The sequence below is a fragment of the Moschus berezovskii genome, chromosome 19 (assembly GCF_049115385.1).
Source record: "Moschus berezovskii isolate FMDL1 chromosome 19, NW_MosBer_1.0, whole genome shotgun sequence".
NCBI classification, from domain to species: domain Eukaryota; kingdom Metazoa; phylum Chordata; class Mammalia; order Artiodactyla; family Moschidae; genus Moschus; species Moschus berezovskii.
In genome coordinates, this window is record NC_142478.1 from 65,388,204 (window position 1) to 65,412,431 (window position 24,228).

Sequence of the window (24,228 nt, forward strand, 5' to 3'; positions counted from 1 at the left end):
GGAGCCAGAGAATTCCCTGTTTCATATACCGGTTCTTGGTTTAGTTCTTCATTGCCTCCCCTATTCTTTCTCCCTATTTTCTTTCTTCATAGTACTGCTAAAACACTCTTTCTGGAAGAGTATAGATTTATACAATGTCAGTGTTACTCTGTATAGCCTCCTTTTTGAATGCCTTAATAACAAAGGTACCTCTGTCTACCTCTTAGCCCTTTTCCCTTCTGCTGCTCTTAATTTTTTGCTTCAGCTAGATCTCCTACTTGTTCTTGTCAGCATGTCTTTTCTTTAATGTTTTTGTTTAGTTATTCATTTTCCTTATACTAAGAATTGATTCACTCACTTATCCATTCTCTCCAAATGATTATATGTATTTTTACCCTCACATCTTTGCTTTTAAACATTGTATTTGACCTTCAAGTTCCATCTGAAAGACTGCTACTTTGGAGAAGGCTCTTCCCTACTTTTCCTTAAAAAAATAAAAAGGAATAAACAAACCTATTAACCTTGCTTTCCTTGGAAACACCCTGTTGTTGTTTAGTCGCCAAGTCATGTCCAACTCTTAGAATATCCCGTGGACTGTAGCCTGCCAGGCTCCTCTGTCCATGGGATTTCCCAGGAAAGAATACTGGAGTGGGGTGCCATTTCTTCCTCCAGGGGATCTTCCTGACCCAGAGGCGAAGTCTCCTGCATCTCCTGCATAGCAGGCGAATTCTTTTACTGCTCAACCACCTGGCAAGCCCCTGGAAACACCCTAGCATGGTGTTTCTGTATAGGATGTTTTTTTTTGTTTGTGATTGTTTTTTTCGGTGGCTTGTGGGATCTTATTAGTTCCCCAAACAGGGATCAAACCCAGCCCCCAATAGTGAAGTGCTGAGACTAACCACTGGACTGCCAGGGAATTCCCCATATAGGATGTTTATTTTTATTGCCAAGAATATTTTTAGTTGTCTAAATATTTGTCTTTTTCCCTAGCTTTTAAGTGCCTTGGGAATCAGGACTCAATCTTTGTATTCTTGGCAGGAATAGACATTTCCTTCCACATAATGTAATAGGGGCTCCATGTATTTTTTTCAGTAGTAACTGTGATAATTAGCTGACAGAGTTCTTAGCATTGATTACTAATTGGGCAATTATGGTCACATTCTCAGTTTTACATGCATAGATTTCTGCTTCTTTATGCCATGTTTCTGCTTTTAAGTATTTGAGTATTATACATCATCCTATGAAAGGGTTCAATTCTAATTAATGGTATCTTGAAAGAACTTGAATATTTTGCTAAACTAAGAATTATTTTTTGAATAATGTCAGTAATTTTATCTAACTTTGAAGTTTAAATATTCTGTATCTTTTTATTTTATTGTAATTGATTAGTGCAGTGGCTTCAGTGAAGTTTGTTTATTGATATATAGTCATAAGCCACATTTATTTTTGCTTGGTAGTCTACCAGAACTATATTGAAATGCAGTATTCTCTAGGAACACTGGGCTTCAATTTGAGAAAATGTGATCTAAAAGGTGAAATATCATTCTTGATCTTGTAAAAATTCGCCATTTTGATTACCTCTTTAGCCTATAGAGCATATCCATCAAGTTACTAGACACTAACAGTAACTGGCATATGTAAACATGTGGTTATTTTCCTTGGAAACTTCTTGCTACATTTCATTAACTGCTCTCTGTCTGATGTTTTCTAAACAAAATATTTATGGCTCTCTTGTCTTTCAGGCTGGCATGGCTCTATATAAGATTGTCCCCAAAAACCCTTACTACTTTTGGTCTGTGATGAGCTTAATTATGCAGGTGAGTATGGCGTTCAGAATGGGACTGAGAGTTGGTTTTGTTTTGTGTACAATGATTGTCCTTAATGTGTCCTCTGAACATCTTGGGTAATGTGTTGCAGCATGTGTCAAACAGGGACAGATGTCAAACAATGTCATCTGATTTTTTTGAATTGAGGAGTTTTGGTATTCTTTATGAGTTGATATATTGGTTTATTTGTGTATAATACGCAGTGTATTTTCCCTTAACCTTAGATCTATTACTAGGTTGCTTGATCAAGTATGAGCCTGGAAATGTTTGGTATTGTTGGTTAGTGAACAGATCATTGAACTGGGTGACCTTGTTTTATCACTTTTTCTGAGTCTCAGTCTGCTCTTTTGCGGAATGGAGATGCTTTTCTCCCAGAGCCACTGTGAGGACCTAAATGAGATACTGTGTATGAGAGGATGGGGAGGAAGGTGTTAAAATGTAGGAGTTTAGAACAGAGGCTCAGACTAGTCTGCTTTTCAAATACTGGCTTTACCCCATGTCTTGAGCTGTTGGGAAATCTTTTTAACCTTAGTTTATCTGTAAAATAAGCATAATAACTACTCTGAAAGGTTGTTTACAGGAGGCAAATGAGCTCAGAGCAGAATCTTTGGCAATGTTAAAATGATTAATATCATGTAGCGATTTTAATGATCAATCTGAGGCAACTGTAGCTGTTAAGTAAGCCATGCTATAAATAGAAGAAATAGGCATTTCCTTTATACTATGTGAACATCTCAAGAAGACATCGCAAAAGCTTTTCTCTTCAAATGCTTGGTACTGTTTATCTATAATAAACAGTATAAATGTAACCCCTCTTAATATATTTCAAGAAAAATGTTTGAATGACCTATTTAAAAGTTAGGTCATATTGTAGAAACTGTTTCAAGAATGTGTAAGATAATAAATCTTTAGTAAAGAAATCTCTTGTAAAGCAAACCATCTCTAATGTATCTTCTTAGTAAACTCAAATTAGGTCTGATATTTGACATAGTGGTTTGTTAATTATGGCCCAGTCACAATAATAGTCTGCATGGTGATAATATAAATAGTGCAAACAGGGAAGAACTTAAACATGTATCTTTCTCCAGTCTATATCAGCGCAGGATGAAAACCTCTCAAAAACAATGTTTCTGCCCCTTGCTGAGAGAATGGTAGAAAAAATGGTGAAAGAGGACAAGATCGAAGCAGAGGCTGAAGTGAGTACTTTAAACCCGGCTTTTGTATTTGCATGTTTTTGATACTGTTACAACATTATGAATTGTTGCTTTATTCCCTTTAGAGAACTAGTTCCTCACTCTTGTCTTTTGTGTAAGTGTGAAACTGGAATTCCCCAGCCTAGGTGTAGTGAATGAAGGAGCTGTTGTTTCTTGCATGCTTCCAGCAAGTGTTCTTTGTTGAGATATACACAGATAGGGGAGATACTGTTGCCTGATTCTCACTGTTAATTTCATCTTATTTGAAGATAGTGTTCTTTTCTATTAGACAGCTTTTTAAAAACATGTAATGACGTATCTCTTTATTATTGAAAAGTTTTAGTGGTTACACTTTTTGTTTGTTTTTTTCTATAAGGTTGAACTTTATTATATGATCCTGGAACGTTTGGGAAAGTACCAGGAAGCCTTGGATGTTATCAGAGGAAAATTAGGAGGTAATTGAGGGCCTGTTTCTTTACATACTTACCCATCTATATTATCAAACTTGTTTTTCAGTTAGATAAAACATACCTTAACAGCTTTTTATTTAGCTATGAGGGAGCATAATTATTTTTTCAATTGTTTAAAAATCATTAATGTTTTGTTCTTCTCTGAGCTGCTTTTCCTTAGTCTTTCCCTATTTCTAAAAATTTGGTTAATCTTACTGATTTGCAAGAGCACTTTACATTTTAAAGAAGTTAGAACTCTTTTCTGTTGTTGTGAAAATACTTTTTTCCTTTTTGTTGGAAAATTTATTTGTATGAACTTCATAGATGTTGTTAACTATTTCTCTATTTTTAGACATTTATAACAAACAATTTGTTTCCTAAATTGTTTACACACCTTTGATTTCCTTAGGAGAAATTCATGGGAATGCAGTTATTGTTTTGACAACTCTGGTTTTTAATTGTGACTTTATGGTCAGTTTCTCTTATGGCCTCATAACTCTCATTAGGTCCAGCCATGAAAAAGATTTTGTTTCATACAAGAAATGTATATCCTTTACTAAAACCATAACAGTAACTGATAGTTTTAACTATTTTAATTATATAAAATGTAAGAAGAGTTTTGTTTTTAATGTTACTTTCTAACTTTGGCCTCCTTGCAGGTGAGTAGAAGTCAACTTTGTATTTTTATTCAGTTAGGTTGTAGTTCTATGGATAGTTAAAATTTAAATTTTCTAGAGAAAATTCATAATGTAATTATTGGCATCCTTAATCTGCTTAATCTGCTGAGCTGTTTTAAAAGAACAGGGCAGATATAATTTGGTCAGAAATTTAATCCTAGTTTTTTTGTTCCCAGATGTTGGAACAATTTGATTCATTTCTTTTCTTTTTATCTTCCTCCTAACATCTCCCCTTTCTCATCTCATTCAAGTCCAATGTTTCAATGTTTTGAAAGTGTGTGGATGGTCAGTCTATGGTCTAAATATACAAGTCCTCAAACACTCTTGGGATTTTAAGTGTATCCCATATACTAGATCTTCAACTCAATATGTTCTGGATCCTTTTATTTTATAGGAAAACAGGATTTAAAAGTTTATATCAGAAGTATACTATTTTTCTTTTCAGAAAGATAAACTTTAGTGAGATAGAAGTTTGTATCTAACGGTGATCCATTTTCTGAGAGAGTGAATAAGAACATGTGACAGTTTCCTTCTTGTATTTGGACTTTGTTTTCATTTCTGAGTGAAAATGAAACCAGCTTACTAACTTTTATTACTTTTAATTGTAGAGAAGTTGACAAGTGAGATTCAGAGTCGGGAAAATAAATGCATGGCTATGTATAAGAAACTGAGCAGGTGGCCAGAGTGTAATGCCCTTTCTCGGCGCCTCTTACTGAAAAAGTAAGTAGATGCTTCTTGGACTATGAGAGTAGAATGGGGCTTTTTGATTTTTTTGGACTATATCTTTTGAGATTTCTGGGCATAAAGTGAAGTCCTTTAGTTGTGTGTCCTGGATATTTTTAAAAAGTTTTTGATGAGCCTTCATCTTTCAGTAAAGAGGTATAGTGAAACTTTTGCCACCAGGATGCTGAGTATTCAGAATGAATGCTGAAATTTCATTAATTTGTCAAACTAAGTATTGGTCTCCCCTCAGCCCACCTAGGAAGCACTAATGTGGCGGGTTTTCTATAAAGAATATTAGTTTTTTAGACCTGGTTATTTTATTGAAGAAAAGAATAGCTTCTTAGAAGTGTTTGACCTTGAAAATACCTGAGTTGCTGCCCTTTTAGGGCTGTAGAAGAAACCCAGAGGGAAGATTGGATTTCTCCTAATGAAGACTAAAATATCACTTAGAAAATAAGTTGAGTATCATGGTTCCTCAGGCAGATTTGTCACAACTTGGGTTTAATCCTGTGTGCACCATTCAATCTGATTTTAGCTCAGATGACTGGCAGTTCTATCTGACTTATTTCGATTCTGTCTTTCGACTGATTGAAGAGGCCTGGACTCCTCCTGCTGAAGGTGAACAGTAAGTTGTCTTTCCTGAATTACAGCACTTTTTAATATGTTGTAGCAAAAAGATTTCCTTATAAGCCTAATTGAATTCTCTGTCTCAATAATGTATCCCTTCCAAAGAAAGATTTTTTTTTTCCATTTTAAAATTTTAAAATAAATACATGTCCATTGTAAAAATCCTAAATTAGGACAGAAACGTATGGTGTGAAAAATGTTAGTTCCTAGTTACTCTATCATGGCAGGATGTTTTTTTCCACCAGTTTTATTGAGATATGATTGACAGAAATTACTCTTGATAATAGTTTGCTATCTTCCAGATTTATTTGAAAAAAACTTTGGTGTCTTCCAAATTTATTTATATTATGCATATACTAACATAACTATTCTTATTTAACATAAAAATGAAATTCTTTTAGAGGTAATGATTTACAACTTGGTATTCTCCCACCTTAAAATGTATCTTGGGCATCTTTCCATATATAGTAAACACAGATTTGATTAATTCTTTTTAGTGACTTAAGAGAACTCCATTTTAGAAATGTACGAAATTCATTTAATCTGTCTCCTGTTGATGGGTACTTGTATTGTTGCTGATACTTGTTTTGGGGGCTATTACAGACAGTATTCATAAATAGGATCTTTTAAAAAAGTGAATAAGGAAATAGGATTCATGATAACCAATTATGAACTGATGCTTACTTTATAATATTAACTAAGTCTCTAATTTTTCTCAGCCTCATTTTCTTAGCACTAAAATTTACTTATATTTTTAATTAGGTAATATTTTATATATGCAAAATATATAAATGTTTTTTTAAGAAAGCTGTAGAGGTGGTTAGTCTCTATAATAATCAAATGCCAAAACTGGGAGGAATCATGTGTCATACTAACTGTCAGAATATGCTCATAGCTTTTATTCTCATTTGTATTGTTTTATTGTTATCAGATACTTTTTAGTATTTTTAATTTGTTTCTTGAAATCAGTTTGGCTTGACTTGTAAGTTTTGGCACAGAACAATAGAGGCACAAAATACCTTTTTCATATGTTTATACCCAGCTCTTTAGAAGGAGAAGTACATTATTCTGCAGAAGAAGCTGTGAGGTTTATAGAAGATCGAATAACAGAAGAATCTAAAAATTCTCGCCATCTCCGAGGACCACATCTAGCTAAACTGGAGCTGATTAGACGTTTACGACGTCAAGGTTTTAATGATGAGTACAAACTGGGTAAGAAGCTGTAATAATATTTGGGAACCATGGAGAAGGGATAGGGACACACTCAGTACCTGAGGGCGGTATCTGCTCTCTGAAGCCTACAGTGATAGAGTTGTGTTTTGCGAAGCAAATGTCTTCATAATCTGAAAAGACTTACTGATGAAAGGATCACTAATAAAATTAGGCCTCAGTCACACATGCAACTTGGTTTAACTTTAACATTTGTCTCTATGCCATCAGAGTCTTTGTCAGGCGTTCGTTCTTTTGCTGACCTAACAATAATATCAAAATCAATTTCAAAGTAAAATAGCCAGTTCTGTAAAAGTTTGAGGATTTCAAGAAATGAATGAATGAATTTCTTGAAAATCTGCTCTAAGCACTCACAAAACCATTGACAAAATAACTTCTGGTCAAGTTAGAGCAGTTAACAGTTGAGAAACTTATGAGGATAATGACAAGATGGGAGAAAAGAATGATTTGGATAGTAGAGCATTAAGAGAGAGCATTCAGGAAATTTGATGAAGCACTTAGATGTTTTGTAAAATGGTTCTTGTTGAGCTTACTGCGCAAGAAGTGAATGTGGTCATATTATACTAGTTCACGGTTTTGTGAGGGAAAAGCACTACTCCCAGCCAAAATCAGCTCATATTAAGAATTAGAATTAGCTTTAATTTTAATTAAACCCTAAATTTTGTTAGGTTTAGGATCGTGAACTTTAAAAACATTTTCAGTTTTTTTTTTTAAGATAAAGCTCCAAAGAACCTTCCCCCGCCACCACCCCCCCCCCACATTCATCATTATAGAAATTTGGTTCATTGAAACTTGATTAACTTTAAGAGGGTTTTTTTAGGGACCAGTTGTCCTCAGATGATGAGCACTTTTCAATACCTAAAACCTATCCTAGAACATCTCTATCCCTTCTAATCATGTAATTAGTGTTCTCTGCAGTTTATTCTAAAATTAACTGACTATCTGTCATTCTATATGTCGATTATTCACAGCCAGTTTTCAATTCCATGTTGACTTGTTTCTTTGGGTCTACCTCAGTCACTTTAGTTTGTGTTTATTCCCGAATTGCAAATGAAAATTTTTCATGTGACTTTCAGCAAAATATTGTTAAAATATATTTCAAAGAATTGGTCTTTTTTGGATTTCCCTGGTGGTCCAGTGGTTAGGACTCTGTGCTTCCACTGCAGGGAGCCTGGGTTCAATCCCAAGTTGAGGAAGTAGGATCCTACAAGCTGCATGGTGCAGCCAAAAAATATATATATATATATATTTGCTTTCTTTTCAAAGCTGGAAAGAAAACTATTTGGATCTACTTTCACACTTGCTATTATATTCATCCCCTATCTTCCTCTTCCCTTTCACCCACCTGAATCTTACAAATTGGATCTGTCTAATCTCCACACACAGAAGAAGTTTTTGTCTTTTTCTTACCAGTGAGCGATGCTTAGGCTCTTTTGGATCACAGAGACCTGTGAGAATCTGATTAAAGCTATGGGATCTCTGTTCCTAGGAACAGAGCTCTGGAACTGAGACCTAATATCTTCAGTTCAGTTCAGTTCAGTCGCTCAGTCGTGTCCGACTCTCTGCGACCCCATAAATTACAGCACGCCAGGCCTCCCTGTCTGTCACCAACTCCCGGAGTACACTCAAACTCATGTCCACAGAGTCGGTGATGCCATCCAGCCATCTCATTCTCCGTCGTCCCCTTCTCCTCCCGCCCCCAACCTTTTCCAGCATCAGAGTCTTTTCCAGTGAGTCAACTCGTCGCATGAGGTGGCCAAAGTATTGCAGTTTCAGCTTTAGCATCAGTCCCTCCAATGAACATCCAGGATTGATCTCCTTTAGAATGGACTGGTTGGATCTCCTTGCAGTATAAGGGACTCTCAAGAGTCTTCTCCAACACCACAGTTCAAAAGCATCGATTCTTCGGCGATCAGCTTTCTTCACAATCCAACTCTCACATCCATACATGACCACGGGAAAAACCACGGGAAAAACCATTGCCTTGACTAGACGGACCTTGGTTGGCAAAGTAATGTCTCTGCTTTTTAATATATTATCAAGGTTGGTCATAACTTTCCTTCCAAGGAGCAAGCGTCTTTTAATTTCATGGCTGCAATCAGCATCCGCAGTGATTTTGGAGCCCAAAAAAATAAAGTCTGACACTGTTTCCACTGTTTTTCCATCTATTTCTCATGAAGTGATGGGACCAGATGCCATGATCTTTGTTTTCTGAATGTTGAGCTTCAAGCCAACCTTTTCACTCTCCTCTTTCACTTTCATCAAGAGGCTTTTGAGTTCCTCTTCACTTTCTGCCATAAGGGTAGTGTCATCTGCATATCTGAGGTTATTGATATTTCTCCCAGCAATCTTGATTCCAGCTTGTGCTTCTTCCAACCCAGCGTTCCTCATGATGTACTCTGCATATAAGTTAAATAAGCAGGGTGACAATATACAACCTTGACGTACACCTTTTCCTATTTGGAACCAGTCTGTTGTTCCATATCCAGTTCTAACTGTTGCTTCCTGACCTGCATACAGGTTTCTCAAGAGGCAGGTCAGGTGGTCTGGGATTCCCATCTCTTTCAGAATGTTCCACAGTTTATTGTGATCCGCACAGTCAAAGGCTTTGGCATAGTCAATGAAGCAGAAATAGATGTTTTTCTGGAACTCTCTTGCTTTCTCCATGATCCAGCGGATGTTGGCAATTTGATCTCTGGTGCCTCTGCCTTTTCTAAAACCTGCTTGAACATCTGGGAGTTCACGGTTTACATACTGCTGAAGCCTGGCTTGGAGAATTTTGAGCATGACTTTACTAGCGTGTGAGATGAGTGCAATTGTGCGGTAGTTTGAGCATTCTTTGGCATTGCCTTTCTTTGGGATTGGAATGAAGACTGACCTTTTCCAGTCCTGTGGCCACTGCTGAGTTTTCCAAATCTGCTGGCATATTGAGTGCAGCACTTTCACAGCATCATCTTTCAAGACTTGAAATAGCTCAACTGGAATTCCATCACCTCCAGTAGCTTTGTTAGTAGTGATGCTTTCTAAGGCCCACTTGACTTCAGATTCCAAGATGTCTGGCTCTAGATCAGTGATCACGTTATCATGACTATCTTGGTCGTGAAGATCTTTTTTGTACAGTTTTGTACAGTTCTTCTGTGTATTCCTGCCACCTCTTATTAATATCTTAATATCTTCTGCTTATTAAAAATCTCTGCTGCCTAAGTCTAGTTCAGTTTGAGAGCATTCTACTTTTATTATTTTTATTTTTAATTTGAGGAAAAATAAAATGAGCTGGTAGGTTTCTGCATATCCAGGTTTAAATTTTACATTGTGACTTCGGAGTTATTGGCCCATGGCTCTTCCCATTGACTTTCTCTTCTGTTGGTGTGCCTGTTAACAAACATTATCTTTTATGCAGTTAACATTTATTTAATATTTGTTAAGTAGTTCAGGAACTGGAGAAAAGCATGTTTGTTTAATGCTTGCGTATAGACTCAAGTATTTAAACTTTAATGAAAACTTTTTAACTATTTAAACTTCAATTGAATGAAAAACTTCACATTTCCTCAGTGTAATAACTGAGTTGGTAAGATTCAATTTCTTTTTCAAGTATTCGTTTATTTTTAAACTAGCAAGCCATCTTCCAGCCCTCATTGTCATCCTCATTCTCATTGAAGCAAAATTTTCATTTAATTGAAATAAATTTTTCTCAAATCAGACTTATCACTTAAATTAGAAATTTCTTTAGTCCATGAATTATTTAGTGATATTTTACCCTCCTCTCTCTTAGGTGATCCAGAGGAATTAATGTTCCAGTATTTTAAAAAGTTTGGGGATAAACCTTGTTGTTTCACAGACCTTAAGGTGTTTGTTGACCTCTTGCCTGCTACACAGTGTACAAAAGTAAGTAGGCTTCTATTGGTTACCTTTATTTATTGTAACTAGGTTGAGAGTTCATGATTCTTTTCTAAAATGGCTGAAAGTAGTGAACATGAGATTATCAAGATATTGCTCTATCAAGCCAAGTAGTCTAGGTGCTATCAGATGTAAGGCATAATTTCTTGTAAAGCTGAGCCTCAGTGAAAATAAGCCCCTGGTAGGTAATTGAATTCTCCGGGGGGTGGTGTGTGTGGGGTGTGTGGATGTGTGGGGTGTGTCTGGGTGTGTGTGGGGGGGGTTGTAGAGAGAGAAATGCAGTTGTAAGAGACATAATACAGAGTGATCTGTATGTCTTTCACCCATTTTTGCCTTAGGAAATTGGCACTGATAAAATTCACTGACCTTATTCAGATTTCACCAGTTTTACGTTCTTTCATTTTTGGGTATATGTGTGGTGTGTTTGTGTGTGTATATTTAGTGTGTGTGGTGCATGTGGATTCATGTGGCCATTACGTAGACAAGATGCACAGTAGTTCTGCCTCCAAAGTGCCCCCATGTGCTACCTGCCCTTTTCTGCCCACAGCCACCTCCCTGTATCTCCTCCTTTACCCATCCCTCTCCTTTAGCAACTGCTATTGTTTTCTTTTTCCACAATTTTATCATTTTAAGAATGTTATATAATGGAATCATATTATGTGTAACTTTTTTTACTCAGCGTAATTCCCTGAGTTCATCTGTGTTGTTACATGTACCATGTTCATTGCTGGTACAGCAATATTATTCTGAATAATATTCCTTGATATGTATGTACCACAGTTTCTTTAACTTGTTGAAGAACACCTGGGTGTCTCTGGTTTTAGGCTATTACAAATAGAGCTGCTGTGAACATTTGCATGCAGGTTTTTTATGTGAACCTAAGTCTTCATTTCTCTGAGAAAATGCCCAGGAGTTCAGCTGTGGGGTCTTATGGTAGCTGCATGTTTAGTTTTTTAAAGAAAAGGCCTAACTTTTCCACAGTGACTAGGTCTTTTAAATTCCTGTTAGCTATGTATGAGTCATCTGGTTTTTCTGCATCCTCATCAGCATCAGGTGTTATCACAATTTTTTATTTCTGCCATTCTAGTAAATATGTAGTGATGTTTCATTATGATTTTAATGTGCATTTCCCTAATGGTTAATATTGTTAAACATTTTTTCACATGCTGATTTGCCATCTATATTTTCTCCTCAGTGAAATGTCTATTATTATCTTTTGCTCATTTTCTAATTGATTTTTTTTTTTGTGTCCGACTCTTTGTGACCCCATGGACTGTATCCTACTAGGTTCCTCCGCCCATGGGATTTTCCAGGCAAGAGTACTCGAGTGGGTTGCCATTTCCTTCTCCAGGGGATCTTACCGACCTAGGGATAGAACCCAGGTCTCCTGCATTATAGGCAGATGCTTTACCGTCTGAGCCACCAGGGATTTTTATTGTTGAGTTTTGAGAATTCTTTAGATATTCTGGATATAAGTCCTTTGTCAGATATGTGGTTTCACATATTTTCTCCCAGACTATAGCTTGTCTTTTCATCCCCTTAACAGGATCCTTTGCAGAGCAAAGTTGTGTTTTTGCCCATGTCATGGGACTTGCAGGATCTTATCTCCCTTTCAAACCTTAGCAGTGAAAGCACTGAGTCTAGCCACTGGACCACCAGGAAATTCCCAGAGTAAAATTTTAAAGTTTGATGAAGTCCAGTGGACTTTCCTTTTAATGTCTTATCTCTGATTTTTTCAAAACTGTAGCAGTTAATTGCTGATTTTATCAAATCACGATTTATTCTTGCTGAAGCAGTCTGGAAATCAAATCTTAGGGATTTTTAAAAAATAAACCTTGAAGACCCAAATAGACATTTCTCTGAAGAAGACATGCAGTTGGCCTACAGGCACATGAAAAGATATACAGTATCACTAATTATTAGAGAAATGCAAATCAAAGCTACAGTGAAGTATCAACTCATACCAGTCAGAATGGCTTTCAACAAAAAGTCTCCAAAAAAAAAAGTCTGCAAATAATAAATGCTAGAGAGGGTATGGAGAAAAAGGAACCCTTCTATACTATTGGTAGGAGTGTAAATTTGTGCAGCCACTGTGGAAAACAGTATGGAAGTTCCTTAAATAATTGAAAATAGAACTATTGTGTGATCCAGCAATCCTACTCCTTGGTGTATAGCCAGAAAAGATGAAAACTCTAATTTGAAAAGATAACATGCCTCCCAGTGTTCATAGCAGCACTGTTTATAGTAGTAAAGACAAGAAGGCAACCTAAGTATTCATCAGCATATAACTGTATAGAGAAGATATGGTGTGTATATATCTGTGTCTGTATGCACACACATATATTCCTATATTGTTGTTTAGTTGCTAAGTCATGTCGACTCTTGCACCCCTGTGGACTGTAGCACACCAGCCTTCTCTGTCCATGGGATTTTGCAGGCAAGAGTACTGGAATGGGTTGCCATTTCCTTCTCCAGGGGATCTTCCAACCCAGGGATTGAACTCACATCTCCTGCATTGGCAGGCAGATTCTTTACTATTGCACCACCAGGGAAGCCCTTACATATATACTCACACATGAAATGAGATATTAGCTATAAGAAATAATAAAATGTTGCCATTTGCAGCATAGATAATAAATGAAATAAGTGCAAATGAACTTATTTACAAAAAAAAAACAGACTCACAGATGTAGAAAGCAAAATATGGTTACCAAAGGGGAACAAGGGGGGAAGGGACTCATTAGGAGTATGGTATTAACAGATACACACACTACTATATGTAAAATAGGTAAATAAAAAGCACAGGAAACTATATTCAATATCTTGTAAAAACCTATAGTGTGAAAGAATCTGAAAATAAATGTAGCTAAGTCACTTTTCTGTATATCTGAGACTAATACAATATTGTAGCAACTACACTTCAATAAAATTAAAGGAAAAAAACCCTTCATTTTCGAATAACTACATTTATAGGAAAGTTGTAAATATAGTAAAGAAAGTTACACTATACCCTTCACCCAGCTTTCCCCAATGTTAGCATCTTAAAAACAGTGGTACATTTATCAGAACTAAGAAACTGATACATTACTGTTAATTGGCCTTTAGACTTTTTCTGTATTTCTGTAGCTCTTCCATTAGTGTCCTTTATCTTTTCAGGGATCTAAGCCTGGGTACCATATTGTAGTTAGTTATCAACTATCAGGATTTTTTTCATGTGATTAAATCAGTGCAAATCAATTACATGCTGAAGTGGCGAACCTTTAGACTCCTCATCCACAGCAGCGTGTATTGGATCAGATTGTTCACCCATTAATGAGAATGTCATACCTTCTTGCATATTAAGCATTTAGCCCCTAGTATCCTTGGGTAACGAGCAGTTGGAGTACTCTACCAGTTGGCAGAACAGTGTGCCCAAAGTAGGATAGAGCACTATAAAAGAAATACTAGTGTCTATCAAGAAAGTCTGTGACCTTTGGTCAGCTTACTTATAGAAAGCTCTTAATTAGTGGAGGTTGGAAGTCTTCCTGTCACAGGGCTCCCACCATCTCTTCTTCCAGAAAGCCTCTGTCACCCCCATGTGGAATGGTTGAAGCTCAGTGGGAGTGCAGTGGTGATGACTACAACGTTTGTCTCATGACCATACCCTTAGTCCACCTGCACTCAGTGCTCTGGCAGTCTTGAGGTTACACATCTAGGGCAGATGGAGCAGTGCTTTCCCATACTGATAAGAAGCCAGTGTTGTCTGTTGGATTCTGAAGTGAACCACCATTCACTTTGGTTTAGAAAAGGTTATTCTTGGAGTTCTGTTAAGCTCAGACTAAGCTTTAGAAGTTTTCTAGATAAATTGTAACATATCCAGAAAAGAAGGTTCTGGGTTATACTTGAAAACCTTTGAGAAACGATTGATTGGAAGAGAGATATTTGGTCTGGTGCTGACAGTACTTTATTTCTCCTAATTTGAAAAGCTCTCCTGTAGAAGAGGGATAAGAACAGGGACCAGCAAGAAGTTGTTGCAGGGAATTAAGAATTTGGCTCAGTGAGAAAAAGATCTTTTTTATAGTCACAATTCTCTAAAAATGCAGCATGTGAGTTTCATGCTATTGGAGGGATTAAAGCAGAAAATAGAACCATGTGGGAGAGAGAGATTCGTTCAGTAAGTGTCACCCATGTTATGTGCTGAGTGCTAAGGTAGGGAACAATTGACCATGCTTCATAGTGCTTACCATCTTGTAAATTAAAGCATCAAATGATGGGAATGCATTAGAGGAGTGCTTACATCTCATTAAGCTGAGATTCATATAAGTTTGCAAGCACAGTTTTAGAACCAGAAGCTCTACTTTATCGACATGTTTGAAAATCTTAGGTCACCTCTGTGACCCCATATAGCAATACTCTACTGGGAGTAACCCTCTAGAAATAGCTAAATACTAGCAGTGTTGAGGTGGTCATTGTTCAGTGAGACAAAGGGTTGAAGGCTATTGCAGTGAGTTTTGTAGTCCTGTGTAAACTTTTTAATTGAGAGGGGTAATTTTGCTGCCACAACTTTTTAAATGTAGGATGACTTCAGTAGCTAAAAATTCTGCCACTCAGCAGTGTGTTTGTCAGAGGATTGTGGACTCTCCAAGTAAGGTTCACACTGAGAACTGCTGTCCCACTGAATTAGGAGACACATTCTAAAATGGGACTAGTCCCTAAGAATGGACCATACAGTTCAGTTATCCCAAAGTGTCTCACCCCTGGTGGCATTCTTATATTTTGTTTACTTTGTCTTGGGATTTTAAGTTAACAGTAAAATAGTCCCAGTTTTTAAAGAAGCTTTTTGCATAGCAATAAAACTGTAAAGACTAGGACAGAGAATGAACATATTGTTTTATGACAAAACCTCTTGGAAGGCCTTACTAATAAACATAACTAGATATATAAAATGATGTAAAAGAAATATAAAATGGCTTACAAGAATGGAAGAGCTAGCAATAAAAATTATGGGGGCATTTAATCAAAAACATGAAAACTAATGCCACAGAGTTTTTGTTACAGATGTGGTTATCTGATCATAATAAAGTTAAAATTCATACAATTGTAGAGAAATTGAAGCAAAGTTATGACAGATGTGAAACTGCATGAGAAGGAATTTTAATTTTTATTTCTATCTAAAAATTACATGTATAAAATTGAAGAAGTGAGATGGTACTACAAGGCTTATCTTGAAAAACCGTTGTAGGTCTTTGCCTTCTCCAGCCCTGGTTCTGGCTCTGTGCAGACAGATTACTTTCAATTCTTAACTGTTCTTTTGTTATTTAATGCTGTATTTCTAAATTTAATGCTCATATAATTCTTTATTTTTATGGTTACAGTCTTCATCTGTTGGTATCTTATTGTGTGTGTGTGTTTAGTTGCTAAGTCATGTCCTATACTTTGCAACGCCAGGATTGTAGCCCACCACACCTTGCTTATTTAACTTATATGCAGAGTACATCATGAGGAACGCTGGGCTGGAAGAAGCACAAGCTGGTATCAAGATTGCTGGGAGAAATATCAATAACCTCAGATATGCAGATGACACTACCCTTATGGCAGAAAGTGAAGAGGAACTCAAAAGCCTCTTGATGAAAGTGAAAGAGGAGAGTGAAAGGTTGGCTTGAAGCTCAACATTCAGAAAACAAAGATCATGGCATCTGGTCCCATCACTTCATGGGAAATAGATGGAAAAACAGTGGAAACAGTGTCAGACTTTATTTGTTTGGGCTCCAAAATCACTGCGGATGCTGATTGCAGCCATGAAATTAAAAGACGCTTACTCCTTGGAAGGAAAGTTATGACCAACCTTGATAATATATTAAAAAGCAGAGACATTACTTTGCCAACCAAGGTCCGTCTAGTCAAGGCTATGGTTTTTCCCGTGGTCATGTATGGATGTGAGAGTTGGACTGTGAAGAAGGCTGATCGCCGAAAAATTAATGCTTTTGAACTGTGGTGTTGGAGAAGACTCTTGAGAGTCCCTTGTACCGCAAGGAGATCCAACCAGTCCATTCTAAGGGAGATCGATCCTGGGTGTTCATTGGAGGGACAGATGCTGAAGCTGAAACTGCAATACTTTGGCCACCTCATGCGACGAGTTGACTCACTGGAAAAGACTCTGATGCTGGGAAAGGTTGGGGGTGGGAGAAGAAGGGGACGACCGAGAATGAGATGGCTGGATGGCATCACCGACTCTGTGGACATGGGTTTGAGTGAGCTCCGGGAGTTGGTGACGGACAGGGAGGCCTGGCGTGCTGTGATTCATGGGGTCGCAGAGAGTCGGACACGACTGAGCGACTGAACTGAACTGAACACTCCTCTGTCCATGGGATCCTGCTGTGGAAAGCAATAATTTCATTTCTAACATCCTACTTCTTCCCTTACATACTCACCCCTCAAAATAGTATAGTCATTATTCAGTGTTTGTATTTTTATGACTAAATATTCACAGCTGAGCCACTTTGTATATGGAGATTATAGCTTTTTTACACAACTTTCTTTCTTGGAGTTAATGTTTTTGTTTTTTGTTCATTTCACTCCAGTCAGTCTGACAGAACCATGAACGTTTAAAATTCCTCTTAGGGGTTGGTCTGAAATGTGAGATTAATAGATCTGCTCCAGTCTCCCCTTGAGTCTACAGTGTCTCTGGTTCCGCTTCTCCTGGGGATGAAGGAAAACCGTGACTTCTGCTGGGTTTAGGGATTCACTCAGTGACCTTGGGAGGGGTCTAACTTTTTAGAATTTAGCAGATTCTCCTGTTGAAGTTCCACCAGCACTTTAGCTTTCAGACATACTTCCTGCCTTTAATTTCTGCGTCTTCCAAGGCTCTGCAAGCCTCTAGAAGAGGCTTGCTGCTTATGGGTGGCCTCCCCATTGCATACTGCTGGATTCCAGCGTTCTCGACCCCATACCTTGGTTATTACCTACCACCTGCCCTTGTGCCTTTTATCTTTTGAAATCTTGTTGATGCTTTTTAATCGCTGTCATCTCTTCACATTTCACATGTTCTTGATCCTTATGGGTGAGTCCTTTTTGTTCTTCACTGTCATCTTCATAGGGTCTTGGAAGGGAGTAATAATAGCCTGTGTTTAATAAATGTGTAGTTGGAACTTTTTTTTTCTTTAAAATAATGTATTAATTTTGGATCATAAAATATAGGGAAGACACAAAATATAGTGACCCCTTGGCTGCCTTTCTCTTCCATAAACACCTTTTAGAACCCCAGACTTGTGCTGCTCAAGCATTCTCTCACATCCTGACAGCTGCAAAGTATAGCATCCAAGCATGTGTGACATGTAAACAGGCACTCTGACTGCAATTAAGGGGTCCCTTCCAGTTAAGTCTTCTAACTCACTTTTGCCAGTATTGCAACTGAACTGGTTGTGGAACTCATATTTTTAAAATTTTATTCCATATTTAGAGAATTAAAAACATTTTATTTTAATACAAGATGTTACCATAGGGATGGAATTTTCTAGTCCAGTGGTTAGGACTCTGATTTCACTGCAGGGGACCACAGGTTTGATACCTGGTCGGGGAACTAAGATGTTGCATGTCACATGGCGTGGCCAAAAAAAAAGATGTTACCATTGGAAAAACTGGGTGAAGGGTATACAGGATCTGTGTAAGGCTATTGACATTCCCTTCAGTGTATATAATGTTTCCTTTAAGAATTTATTTGTAGTATAATAGAGTAGTTGTTTTAGGGTAATTGTTCTTTTTTACAGTCTTCCTAAATGAACTTTTTCATTGCTACATTGTATATTATGTTAATGTGTTGTAATTTAAGAAACATTTTCACATTTCTTTTCACCTTTTAGTGCTTATACTGCATGGTGTTAGCATTAACACTTTTGACCAGGGGTGAATTTTTCACATGTGCCTGTTTCACTGGAGTTTCACCAGCACGTGTGCCGTTAGAAGTGTTTTGTTGGCAATTTTGGTAGATAGAAAATGGAGTTTTAATTTGTATTTCTCCGTGATGTCTTTTTCTAGACCATTTCAGTATTTGTTAATTGTGACCTACTAAAGATGAGTTCTATTTTGAGACCTGTACTTTTTTTTTTTTTCAACTTTGCAGTTTATTAATCAGTTACTCGGAGTGGTTCCTTTGTCAACACCAACAGAGGATAAGCTGGCGCTGCCCGCCGACATCAGAGCTCTGCAGCGACATTTGTGTGTGGTGCAGCTGACGAGGTTACTTGGCTTGTACCACATGATGGATAAGAACCAGAAGCTGAGTGTGGTCAGAGAACTGATGTTAAGGTACCAGCATGGACTTGAATTTGGTGAGCAACCTTCAGAGTGTTCAGTACTTCCCTGCTCTGCTAAGACTTAGAAGTCAGGTTTTCTTTTTAATGTCTGTATACTTTTTTTTTTAATTGGAGGCTAATTACTTATAGCACACTGTTTTAATGCTTTTGGCAAGAAAAATATTTTATCAAGTGGGAACACTATCGAAGTAATAAAATGCAAAGCCTTTCTTAAGCTTGGAGTTGTAAAAAATTTTAATAGGCCCCCAGATAGCCATATTCTTCCTGAGCTGGTGAGGCAACTTTTCATCACACTGGGACTCAAATGAATTGCAGAGTTTATGATAATTGTCACATTTACTCCTTGTAGGCCTTAGTATTCTTAATATATAGACTATGTAAATTAACAAAAAGAATGTTGTAAATTGTGAGGTATATAGTTTAGAAATAGAGGTTGTTCAAATTGCTTAGACATGTGTGATAAAATGTAAATTATCTAAGTGGATGATGTTAGTATTTCTCTAACTATTCTAAAAAATTAGGTGAAGTAATGAACATATTACATTAGTTGTACATAGCTCTTGATGTCTGTTCTTTTCTTCACTTGAAACCTTTCACATCTTGCTGTTCTCCTCTTGGGACTATTTGGAGTACCACTTCTGTTCTGAAAGCCTTTTGCTCCAGCTGAGTGTAGTCTCACCTTTTTTTGACTCTTTTAATTCATAGCTTGTATTTTCTTCTGGTATTTACTCTATTCTTAATAGTTTCTTTTCCCCTTCTTCCTGCTGTCATTTTCTTGCTTTACATGACTCTTTGGGGACAATAATCATTGAACAAATCTTAAAATACAGATACGATTTTTTTTTCCCCATAGGAAAATCCTGTTTGAAAACAGAATTGCAATTTTCAGACTATTACTGTCTCCTTGCTGTCCATGTGCTTATTGATGTATGGAGAGAAACAGGTAAAAAGCAGTGATTTCAGTTTAACTTTATTTTTACTCTTTGTTTTTATTGATTATAAATCCTTAGACTAATTACATAATCCGAGACTTTGATTTATGCTTTTAGGTTTTTCTTCTTGCCTTTCTCCAGGGTGCTTCTAGGAGAACCCAAGTCTCTAAGTATCTTCTGTATATTCAGGATAATCCTAAATCAGTAGATATCTGTTCTGTTTTAAAATGTTTCTGAATAGTGAGTAAACAACCTGTTGAAAAGTTATAATAATTAAAATGCAGAGGAACTGGTTTAGAGATAGATGTATGAATCCATGGAATGAAATAGCCATTTTTGTTCATTTAAAATTATATAAACGGGCATATACTTTTTTTGGAATATGGTTCAGATTAACCCATTTAAGACAAAAATAGACTACATGGTAAAGGAAACATCATGAATCATTGAGCAAGAGAAGGATGATTCAACAGATGGTTCAGCCTTTTTCTTTAGGTCTCATGCTCTGACGTTTCCTCTTATTAGCTGTTTTTGAGAAAAAATAACTAGCTACTTATTGCATTATTATTAATGAAAATAAACTACAGAAGAGACAGGGCTGGGGAGACAATGGTGTGTGCAGACACAACTCTGCTCTTGTGGGTCATTTCACCAAGCACTTAATTTTGATATCCTCTTCATGCTTAAAATCCTTCAGAGAGGCCCTGTTTTCTTGAGGATAAAGGTCAGCCTTATTAGGATGGTTTACAATGCTCTCTAATCTAGCTTCTGCATACATCTCTGGATTCTTAAGTACTTAAAGCCCTAAATCTACTTTTTGTTGTTGCTGTTTCTGTCACTGAACATCACGTTGCCTCTCTTTGAAATAACTGTCTCACCTCCTTCATCTGACTTTTACTCAAAGAGTGCCTCTGACAAGTCTGTCTTGATTTCACCCCTTTCCTCGTTGCAGATTTTATGCCCCTTCTGAACTTTTGTAGGACATTGTATATACCCATATGATGCTGCTTGTTATACTGTGTTCTACTGGAGGTGGGGATGAAATTCTTTTCATCAGAGTACTTGCTATCAGGAGCCCCAGATTCAGGAGGTTGCATAGAGCTGTAAAAGTCATCTTAATGTAAAAACCATAATGAACTGATTACTTAGTAATTTGGTCTTTACTCAGATACCCTTCCCCACTTATTCGTAGTGTATGTTCTTGCTCATAATGACATGGTTTTGCTAATCTCTTGGTTTTGGAGCAAGATATCTGACTATATAATAATAATAACACTTGACACTTGTTTATCATCAGGCACTTGAAAGTACTTTACATGAATTAGCTAATTTTAAACCTTGTTAACAATACAGTTAAGATTGTTACAGTTTTACAGATGAGGGAAATACAGGGCAGAGAAATAAAGAAGGTAGGTTGTCCAGAAATCATACAGTGCAAATACATGGGAAGTTACACATATTATAGATGCAAGGTTTCTTTCTTACTTTTTTTTTTAGGATTTTTTTGTTTTATTCTTTTTTCCTTTTTCTTTTTTTGGTTTCTTGAAGTCAACGGAAGTGATGCTGAATGTTCCAGCTGTAGACATAGTCTTTGTTCAAGGTGGATCTGATAAAAATTAGAAATGTTATAGAGGGACTTCCCTGGTGGCCCAGTGACTAAGACTCCACGTTCCCAATGCAGGGGACCTGGGTTTGATCCCTGGTCAAGCAACTAGATCCCACACGCCACAACTAGAAGATCCTACATACCATAACCGAGACCAAAGATCTGCATGCCACAACTAAGACCTGGCACAGTCAGATACATAAATAGATTTAAAAAAAAAACAGAAGAAATGTACAGAAAATTGGGAGGATGTCTAAAGAGACTGATTTGAATGTGAAAGGATTAAGAAGAGCACTTTAAGATTAAATTGATGATGCTCTCAAGCACTTATTCAGGGACTTCCCTGGTGGTCCAGTGATTAAGACTTCACCTAATGTAATGGATGCAGATTCCTAGTCAGGGAGCTAAGATTCCACATGCATGGGACCAAAGAAACCAAAACATAAAAACAGAAGCAATATTGTAACAAATTCAATAGCGACTCCTTATGATTCTGCTACACAAATGAAATGAGGCATGAAGGATATAATTTTCCCCCTCTCTAGTTTTACTGGGATATAATAGATATGTTACATTGTATTAGTTTAAGGTAAACTATGTGATAATGTGTTGCAGAATGATTACCACAGTGAGTTTAAAGTTCATCCCCTGACATAGCTACTTCCCTTATCTACTCTCTTAGCAATTTTCAAATACACAGTACAGTGTTGTTAACTGTAGTCACCATGCTATACATTATACCCTCAGAACTTAATGTATTTTATACCTTTTTGTTATATTATAAAAATTAATTAGAAAAATTTTGTCCCCAAGATCCTCGTCAGCCCTTGATGTTCTTTGATTTGGTGAAGAATTTGCATAGAGTTGTAATTATTCTAAATTTTGAAAAATAAAATAGGATGATAAATGTCTTCGTAGTGTTGGGTGTAATAGTTCAGAAGTGTAAATTAAACCTTCTTTTTGCTATTTACTTTGAAATTTTGTTTCCATTTAAAAGAGATCGTTAAGAAGTTAAAAAAAAAAAACTCTGTTATGGTTATCCTTGAATAACATTGGACTTAAAAATTTATCTGTAATTGTCCAACTGTCTCTTCTGCTCAATTCTGAACCTGGTGAGGCCAGCAGCCACCTATGACTCTTATCTCTGGGTCTTATATCTAGCGTTACTGCAGAGTTTAGGTCACTGAGTGCTGAATTAAATAAAATTACGATTGTGAAGGCCAGTTAGCAACATGAGAAAACACAAAATTGGATGTATGCTGTGATTACTACTGTGTAAAAGTAATTATAGTTCAAAAGCAATATATTAACCCTAGTGGTAGTTTGAGTAGATCTTGGATAGTTTACATAGTTTGGGTAGGATTATAGATGATATTTATTTAAAATCCCAATTTTTGGTTATATTTTGTTTCTTTTGGGAAAAAAGCATATAAAATATAATCTCAAAAAGTCAGTGCTTGAAGCTTTCCATTTTAGGCATTTTTTTCCTAAACAAAAGTGGCTGGAAAATGGTATAATCTCAGTTTTCCAGCTTCCTAAAGACACTAACATTTTTGCATATTTCCTTCTCTCTTTGTGAATGCTTTATATACTTGAGATGAGCTCTTCATACTCATTTGAATTCTGTATGTTTTACTAGTCATTACTGTTTAATTGTTTTTTTTTTTTTTTTTGCTATTAAAAGTTCCTTGTTAATGTCAAATGGCTGTATGATATTTCCCTGTGTGGGTATAACTATAGTTTATTATTCCTCTCTTATTAGTACAATGGATGTCCTTGTATGTAAAACTTTATCTGCATTTCATATTATTTTCTTTAGATAATTTCATAAAAGAGAAATTACTTACCCATTAAGAATACGGATGTGTGTAACTTTTTGAATTTTGGTACTCCAGAAAAATTGTATCATTTTAGTTTAATTATTAGAGGGCAGTTTTTTTTTTTTTTTTCAAATATTAATTGACATCCTATTAGTAGAGTTACATGTGGAAGAAAAATGATGTCTAGAGAAAGCATCTGTCTGGGGTTTTATAGAGAAAACCCTGTACTGGGAAGGTTGGTGGATTCCAGTTCTCCTTCAAAGTCCATCTCTTCTCAGAATCTAGGGTTCTGTGAGATTCCAAACTTCTCTTCAAGACCCAGCAACTTAAGTTGCATCATATTGGCAGATCTTCCCCCAGTTAAGAACTGAGGTAACTATTGAGGGACTGTCTATTCAGCGACATTCCCTATTTTTGCTTTTAGGTTTGTATCTAAAATTTGTTCGTGCCACCCAGCCTAATCCTTAAAATAGTGGAGGGGATGACATCACTAACTTTTTGTTTTTTATTTTTAAGAACCCGCATTTGCTGTCAAAAACTGGATAATGCTATTATATTTTGGTTCTAGGTGATGAGACCGCTGTGTGGCAGGCCCTGACTTTGTTGGAAGAGGGACTAACTCACAGCCCTTCCAATGCTCAATTCAAATTGCTGCTTGTTCGAATCTACTGTATGCTGGGGGCATTTGAACCAGTGGTGGATCTGTACTCCAGCCTTGATGCTAAGCATATCCAGCATGACACCATTGGGTTGGTAGTATATACTCTGAATAATGAGCAGCCCAGCAGGGTGGGGTCCTCATGCATGGAAGTCTAGTATTTTAATTTTAGCAGAAACGTTGTTCCTCGTATTATGTTTTGTAGATTAAATGATCACCTGTTATGTATGACACATTGCAAAGCAAATTTTTATATCTTTCAGCATTTTGTGTTAATTTTAAATTTGTACAATTTAGAAATGGTTAAAAAATTTTTTCCT

General features: G+C 36.6%; 1 protein-coding gene across 3 annotated transcripts in view; it reads left to right on the plus strand.

The window, feature by feature from the left end:
• The window catches only part of NAA25 (N-alpha-acetyltransferase 25, NatB auxiliary subunit), a 66,931-nt gene that overhangs the window by 22,353 nt on the left and 20,350 nt on the right, over positions 1 to 24,228 (plus strand). For all 3 annotated transcript variants that reach the window (XM_088828237.1, XM_088828236.1, XM_055405722.2), the window contains exons 5-14: positions 1,722 to 1,796; positions 2,894 to 3,001; positions 3,375 to 3,453; positions 4,733 to 4,844; positions 5,383 to 5,472; positions 6,517 to 6,686; positions 10,477 to 10,589; positions 18,700 to 18,907; positions 19,746 to 19,835; positions 23,819 to 23,999. In XM_088828237.1, the coding sequence (XP_088684363.1) occupies positions 1,722 to 1,796; positions 2,894 to 3,001; positions 3,375 to 3,453; positions 4,733 to 4,844; positions 5,383 to 5,472; positions 6,517 to 6,686; positions 10,477 to 10,589; positions 18,700 to 18,907; positions 19,746 to 19,835; positions 23,819 to 23,999 (1,226 nt within the window). The remainder of the gene's footprint in view (positions 1 to 1,721; positions 1,797 to 2,893; positions 3,002 to 3,374; positions 3,454 to 4,732; positions 4,845 to 5,382; positions 5,473 to 6,516; positions 6,687 to 10,476; positions 10,590 to 18,699; positions 18,908 to 19,745; positions 19,836 to 23,818; positions 24,000 to 24,228) is intronic.